The sequence below is a fragment of the Cherax quadricarinatus genome, chromosome 8 (assembly GCF_038502225.1).
Source record: "Cherax quadricarinatus isolate ZL_2023a chromosome 8, ASM3850222v1, whole genome shotgun sequence".
Taxonomy (NCBI): domain Eukaryota; kingdom Metazoa; phylum Arthropoda; class Malacostraca; order Decapoda; family Parastacidae; genus Cherax; species Cherax quadricarinatus.
This window is the reverse complement of record NC_091299.1, coordinates 3,966,811-3,974,426: the sequence shown is the minus strand read 5'-3', so window position 1 is coordinate 3,974,426 and position 7,616 is coordinate 3,966,811. Positions and strand designations below refer to the sequence as shown.

The window sequence follows — 7,616 nt, the reverse complement described above, 5'->3', positions numbered from 1 at the left end:
GTTTGTTGATTCAATCTTCTTTTGAGGGAGAGTTGGTTGATTCAACCTTCCTGTGAGGGAGAGTTGGTTGATTCAACCTTCCTGTGAGGGAGAGTTGGTTGATTCAACCTTCCTGTGAGGGAGAGTTGGTTGATTCAACCTTCCTGTGAGGGAGAGTTGGTTGATTCAACCTTCCTGTGAGGGAGAGTTTGTTGATTCAACCTTCCTGTGAGGGAGAGATGGTTGATTCAACCTGTGAAAAACAATTGCTTGATTCAACCTTCCTGTGAGAGAGGGTTGCACGATTCAACCTTCCTGTGAGGGACAGTTGCATGATTCAACCTTCCTGTGAGGGAGGATTGCACGATTCAACCTTCCTGTGAGGGACAGTTGCATGATTCAACCTTCCTGTGAGGGAGGATTGCACGATTCAACCTTCCTGTGAGGGACAGTTGCATGATTCAACCTTCCTGTGAGGGACAGTTGCATGATTCAACCTTCCTGTGAGGGAGGATTGCATGATTCAACCTTCCTGTGAGGGACAGTTGCATGATTCAACCTTCCTGTGAGGGAGGGTTGCATGATTCAACCTTTCTGTGAGGGACAGTTGCATGATTCAACCTTCCTGTGAGGGAGGGTTGCATGATTCAACCTTCCTGTGAGGGACAGTTGCATGATTCAACCTTCCTGTGAGGGAGGGTTGCATGATTCAACCTTCCTGTGAGGGACAGTTGCATGATTCAACCTTCCTGTGAGGGAGGGTTGCATGATTCAACCTTCCTGTGAGGGACAGTTGCATGATTCAACCTTCCTGTGAGGGAGGGTTGCATGATTCAACCTTCCTGTGAGGGAGAGTTGCATGATTCAACCTTCCTGTGAGGGAGAGTTGGTTGATTCAACCTTCCTGTGAGGGAGGGTTGCAAGATTCAACCTTCCTGTGAGGGACAGTTGCATAATTCAACCTTCCTGTGAGGCTGTCTACTACATAAGGGTCATTAAACCCACAATAAATCCAGTTGAAGACATTAAGGTGATCCTTGTTTCAAAAATTAGTGTCCTTGATGCGAACCTTAATACGAACCTCATTTATAAGCCTAAGAACCAGTATTTTACGGAGGATTCGAATGAAATCAGTGTACTTAGCATTCAAGAACTTTTATTATACAATATGTATATATAGACATTTGTGTCCTAATTTATAATTATGTACCAGTATAAATAATTATGTACCAGTATAAATATTTACAAGAAAGGTAACGTTAGCTCTTCATTCGTTCAAAAGTCGAACCTTTGTAGCAGAGACGTACAAGAGGCAGACGACAAGAGGCAGAATAGGTCATCTTAGAATGGAGTTCCGTAGGAAGTGGAGGGAGGAGCTGGGGCGGTATATCCATAGCTGGCACCATTTCCGTTACCATTGGCACCGTTACCAGCACCATTCCCATTGGTTCCATAAGCACTAGCGCCATTGTCATTGGCACCGTTACCAGCACCATTCCCATTGACTCCATAAGCACTAGCGGCATTACCATTGGCACCTTTACCAGCGCCATTTCCATTGGTTCCATATGTACTAGCGCCATTACCATTGGCATCGTTACCAGCACCATTTCCATTGGTTCCATAAGCACTAGCGCCATTACCATTGGCACCGTTACCAGCACCATTTCCATTGGTTCCATAAGCACTAGCGCCATTGCCATATGCACCGTTACCAGCAACATTTCCATTGGTTCTATAAGCACTAGCGCCATTACCATTGGCACTGTTACCAGCACCATTCCCATTGGTTGCATAGGCACTGGCACCATTACCATTGGCACCGTTACCAGCACCATTTCCATTGGTTTTATAAGCACTAGCGCCATTACCATTGGCACCGTTACCAGCACCATTTCCATTGGTTCCATAAGCACTAGCGCCATTACCATTGGCACCGTTACCAGCGCCATTTCCATTGGTTCTATAAGCACTAGCGCCATTACCATTGGCACCGTTACCAGCACCATTTCCATTGGTTCCATAAGCACTAGCGCCATTACCATAGGCACCGTTACCAGCACCATTTCCATTGCTTCTATAAGCACTAGCGCCATTACCATTGGCACTGTTACCAGCACCATTCCCATTGGTTGCATAGGCACTGGCACCATTACCATTGGCACCGTTACCAGCACCATTTCCATTGGTTTTATAAGCACTAGCGCCATTACCATTGGCACCGTTACCAGCACCATTTCCATTGCTTCTATAAGCACTAGCGCCATTACCATTGGCACTGTTACCAGCACCATTCCCATTGGTTACATAGGCACTGGCACCATTACCATTGGCACCGTTGCCAGCAACATTTCCCTTGGTTCTATAAGCACTAGCGCCATTACCATTGGCACTGTTACCAGCACCATTCCCATTGGTTGCATAGGCACTGGCACCATTAAAATTGGCACCGTTACCAGCACCATTTCCATTGGTTCTATAAGCACTACCGCCATTACCATTGGCACTTTTAATGCCTCCACTTCCGTTAATTCCATTTCGGTTGGGTCTATAGCCATTGACACCATTATTGCCTCCATTGCCATTAATTCCATTTCCATTTGTTGCATAACCATTGGCATCATTACTACCTCCATTTCCATTGGTTGCATAACGACTGGCCCCATTACCATTAGCACCATTACTACCTCCATTTCCATTGGTTGCATAACGACTGGCACCATTACCATTAGCACCATTACTACCTCCATTTCCATTGGTTGCATAACGACTGGCACCATTACTACCTCCATTGCCATTAATTCCATTTCCATTGGTTGCATAACCATTGGCACCATTACTACCTCCATTTCCATTGGTTGCATGACCTTTGGCACCATTACCATTAGCACCATTACTAACTCTATTTCCATTGGTTGCATAACCACTGGCACCATTATTACCTCCATTTCCGTACTTTCCATTTCCGTTGGATCCATTGCCATTGTTTCCATTCCTACCATTACCATTCCCACCGTTCCCATTTCTTCCATTTCCGTTGGATCCATTTCCATTATAACCATTACCATTCCCGTTAACAATTCCATTGGTAATACCATTAGCAATGGGGCCATAACCATAGCCAGCACTGGGAACAACACCAATCTGTTCGTTGACGGAGTAAAAGTTCTCAGCCTGAGAACAGTCTACGTTGAACCACCAGTCACACACCAGGTACTGTTGGTTGAAGATGGTACCATTGGGGCACAGGAATGAGTCCTTCTGGCGTCTGAGGGCACGGTCCTGGCAAATGTGGAACACCTGGCAGCTGGCATCAGGGGCAGTGTCAGCGTAATAACCAGGCACTGCCTGGTCATCACAAGAGAAGCCTGTGTCTGGTGGAGAAGACAAGACTGGGTAGTCTTCACCGGGGACGCCGCCTCCGGGAATGTTCTCCTCCAGAGCAACCAGTTCCTGATCTAGTCCATAAGAACCTGTTAGGGGACCATACCTGTTACTTGGAGGATCTCCATATCCATTGCTTGGAGCACCTGCAAACTCATTACCTGAGGAGCGTCCAAATCCATTGCCCGATGGAGCTTCATTTCCATTGATGTGAGTCGCTCCAAAGCCATTGCTTCCTGGAGCTGTGTAACCATTACTCGGGGCTCCATTTGAGTCACCAAACCCATTACCGAAACCTCCATTTGGAGCTCCGTAACTTGTAGGCGGAGGCTTGTCAGCAATGGACACACCTAGAAGTACTGTAAAAGAAAACTGTGTAGTTGTAACTGTATAAAACAGCAAAATTCCCTCAAAATTATCAATTTTTAAAAAACTTTATTTCTACACTGAAAGTTAAGCTATATTCACCAATGAACAGAAGAACCTTCATTGTCGTTATCGGCTACAGAAAAGCTAACTTTAAAAAAAGGAGAAGTATGGATCCTGAGTCAGCTAGAGGAGGAAGGTCCTGAAGAGTGATACTGGTGGAGAAGTTCGATGGGTCTTTTATACCCAGGCTCTCACCAAGCTCCGCCCACCCACCTTACTCTTTCAGTATCCTCGGCTGTCTGTCTCCCTCTCTCCTTTACGATTTATATTCCGGAAGGTCACTCTATTGCTAACCAGGCTCGCCGACTTCCTGCATTAACCATTAATTATCTGTGCAATAAGATAGCAAAGTCGACGTATTACTACAAATTATGCATAATGAGTGTGCTCATAATAATCGAATATAAAATCAGTGAACTACGGAAATATAATGTAAATTATTGTAAAAATAAGCAAAAAATAATATTTCTTGTTACATTAACATAATTTTAAAATACTCCGTCGGTTTAAACAATTAATTTTGTACTCAAATAATGAAAAACTTAATAAATAACGAATATAAATCTATAGTGGAGGGAAAGAGGATTAGGGGTCGATCGAGGAAAGGCGGGAGGGAGGGGGGGGGGGTAAAGGAGGTTTTGTGTGCAAGGGGCTTGGACATACTGCAGGCATTTGTGAGCATGTTAGATAGGAGTGGGTTTTGGGGACTTCACTAGCTGTTGAAGGGTGAGCAAGGAAATATTTTGTGAAGGAATTCAGGGAAACTGGTTAGACGGACTTCGCTCCTGGAGGTGGACAGTGGAAAAATAAACACATAAGCAGTACAAAGTAATCCTTTGTTGATAACGTTTCGCCCACACAGTGGACTTTATCAAGTAACAAACAGATCAGATCTGATCTGTTTGTGACTTGATGAAGTCCACTGTGTGGGCGAACCGTTATCAATAAAGGTTCTCATTATACTGCTTATGTATTTATTTTTCCATTGTGTCGATATTTTATACCATTTACTTCCAGGTGGAAAGTTCAGTGTCTGCCCCATGAAGGAAAGGTGTGGGATATGTGTTGTGTAGAGTGACATCTAAATTGTCGTATCTGTTAGTCTCTGGCAAGACAGTGATAGCGTAAATGATGGTGAAAGTGTTTCTTCTTCAGCTCACCTTGCCTCTGTGGAAGACGCCCAGCGTGTTAGCAAAAATATTACAAAATACAAGACAACAGAGATTAAAAGAGAATAACTTAGACTGAGTGTACAGTTGACTTGCTGAAGTTGTGTTTTTTCAGTTGAAGTCTCATCTTCGATATATACGGTGATTCTGAGACAAAATGCATCAAGCCATCGAGATAAGTGTGATAAAATGGATGGTCCTTTACACTATAGGAAATCGCTGTTAGAGACGGTCTGGAAAGCTAATAGCCAAACCTCAATGACTCGTCCAGATGCTTACAGATGCCCACTGTGCACTCTCACACAGAATCTGTCAGCATCTGGGCAAGTCATTTAGGACTGGGTATCAGCTGTCTGAACAATCTCCTATAAAGTTAAAGAGGACCATCCATTCACTCACTCAGACTTCAGAAGAGTAACATCTGACTTTATAAACATGGGATACTATAACTCTTTGTACTGCTTGCTAATATATATATATATATATATATATATATATATATATATATATATATATATATATATATATATATATATATATATATATATATATATATATAATATTGATATATATTGAAGCACAGTGGCTATCTTCAGTAATAACTTTTAAGTCTGTCAGACGATATGGTGACAAGAAAGTTAAGTACAGTAACAACACTTGTTTCAGTAACAACGTGTATTAAATTTAAATTGTTGATTCTGAGATGAATATATGAAATAACAGTAAAATTCAAGGGGTACTTTTCAAAAATAGCATTGAGAGTCTGGCAGATAAGGAACCTAAGGAGTCTCTCAGATTTCCAAATTTTGTTGCCTTCTCTGCGCATGAAGTTTTTTACTCAGGTTGAGTCGAACACAAGAAATATCAAAGAGGTATTTTTTATGTGTTCTGCTGACTGGTTTATTGCTGTATTGATTGTCCTGTATATACAGTATGCGCAATATTATGAGTTTTGTATGTTGAATAAGTTTAAACTGCATAAATGACACATAATACCGGTAAGTAGATGAGTAAGTCACATGTGCAGCTGTTTGGAATCTTTATTGTTGAAACGTTTCGCCTACACAGTAAAATTCATCAGTCGAGTACAAAGGAGACGGCAGAAGCAATGGAGATGTAATGATGATGCGATGAGTCCATCATCCTGGAAGATTTACGTCGCCTCAGTGTGTCTCTATGCTCTTGTTTCTGTATCACATTTTTCCACACTATGGAACTAAACTCTTCTCCAGGCTGAGGGACTTACCCTCTCAAAACTACTTCCTCGAGGTTTAATGGACTGATTACATTATCTTGACATCACCATTGCTTCTGTTGCCACATTTGTATTGGATTGAAGAAGCCTACTGCGTAGACATAACGTTGATCAATAAAGATATCCATCTGTTGCACATGTACCTTTCTTAAATTTCACCTTTTGAAGAACTGGGGAGAGTGTTGTCTGGCAGCTTCAGTGATAAATTCGTGCAAAAATATTATGATTTCTATTTTTTATTTCATTTACTGTAGTGATCAATAATCACAAATATCATAGGTGAGATTAGGATAGATTAGAGAGTAGTACAGAGTAAGTAATGTTGTCAGAAGCTCTCAGTAACATATCTTGGAGAGGATGGCCACTGTTTTGGGGACCTTATATATGTACTGAATGTGAGTGTTGAATTTTAAATATCTGTCAGGGTAGAGATCAAAAAAATTTCCCTCGTCTTGTCTTATAATAAGTGAATCATTCATCATTATGTTGCATTGGACATTTTTAGCTCTGGTCTCAAACATCATGTAGAAAGTCTTGTCAATAATAAAATGGAGTCTATTGGTAGTCAGCCAGTTAGCTCTTGTGTATCTTCAGGAGCTCGTCATCATTAACTGTGTTACTGAGAGAAACATGATCTGAATTGGAGATGACAAAAGTTGCATCCACCGCAAACAAAACAGGTTTAAGTTCCTGGGATGCAATGGGAAGGTCATTGACGTAGGTGGGGAATAATAGAGGGCCAAGGACACTGCCCTGAGGTGTTAATAGGTCGAGTTGCCAGACTCATATCATTGATGGAGAGACATGCTCGTGTCTGCCGTTAAGACAGGAATTTTAAGTGCGCAGGAGTATGATCTCTGATACCATAATCTTCTAATTTAAGAAACAGGATGCTGTGGTATGCTGTATCAAAAGCTTTCTTAAGGTCAATGAAGAGACCCATAGGGTATTCGCTGTTTTCAAGAGATGAATAAAATCATGCATTTTTTTTTAGTATTACGTCATTCATACTTCTTCCAGGAGTGAAGTCGAACTGACAGGGATAAGTATATTGTAGACTACTAAGAAAGAGTAAACTCGTATATGAATAATTTTTTCAAAGAATTTTAGATAACAAAGGCAAATTAGATATGAACCTGAAGTTGCTGACACCTGTTGAGTCTCCACCTTCATGTATTGGGGTAACCATGAATATCTTAATTGTACCTGGGAAAGTTTTAGTCTCTTATGATCTTTTGAGCAATGTTGCAATGGTAATTGATAGCACGTGAGTAACTCTCTTAAATATTTATGGTGGTACATTACCTTGGCTTCCTTTCTTGCTTTTTAATGAATTTGTCGAAATAACTTCAGTAGGATTAGTAGGGAAAAGACGGTATTTTGGATTACTGAACTATGGG

At 41.6% G+C, this 7,616-nt stretch overlaps 1 protein-coding gene across 1 annotated transcript; it reads right to left on the bottom strand.

The window, feature by feature from the left end:
- Positions 1 to 1,258: 1,258 nt before the first annotated feature.
- LOC138852431 (PE-PGRS family protein PE_PGRS5-like) lies at positions 1,259 to 3,853 on the bottom strand. The gene is made up of 3 exons (XM_070083084.1): positions 3,832 to 3,853; positions 3,597 to 3,722; positions 1,259 to 3,485 (listed from the first exon to the last, which is right to left on the bottom strand). The coding sequence occupies exons 1-3, from the start codon at positions 3,851 to 3,853 to the stop codon at positions 1,321 to 1,323; spliced, it is 2,313 nt and encodes a 770-aa protein (XP_069939185.1). The 3' UTR covers positions 1,259 to 1,320.
- Between the last annotated feature and the right edge of the window lie 3,763 nt (positions 3,854 to 7,616).

Excerpts from the sequence above, each read along its gene's own strand:
- LOC138852431 (XM_070083084.1), bottom strand. The coding sequence starts at position 3,853 with ATGAAGGTTCTTCTGTTCATTG. Across the intron at positions 3,723-3,831 it reads GAAGGTTCTTCTGTTCATTG|TACTTCTAGGTGTGTCCATT; the intron begins GTGAATATAGCT and ends TTTCTTTTACAG. Across the intron at positions 3,486-3,596 it reads TGGTTACACAGCTCCAGGAA|ATCCTCCAAGTAACAGGTAT; the intron begins GCAATGGCTTTG and ends ATGGATATGGAG.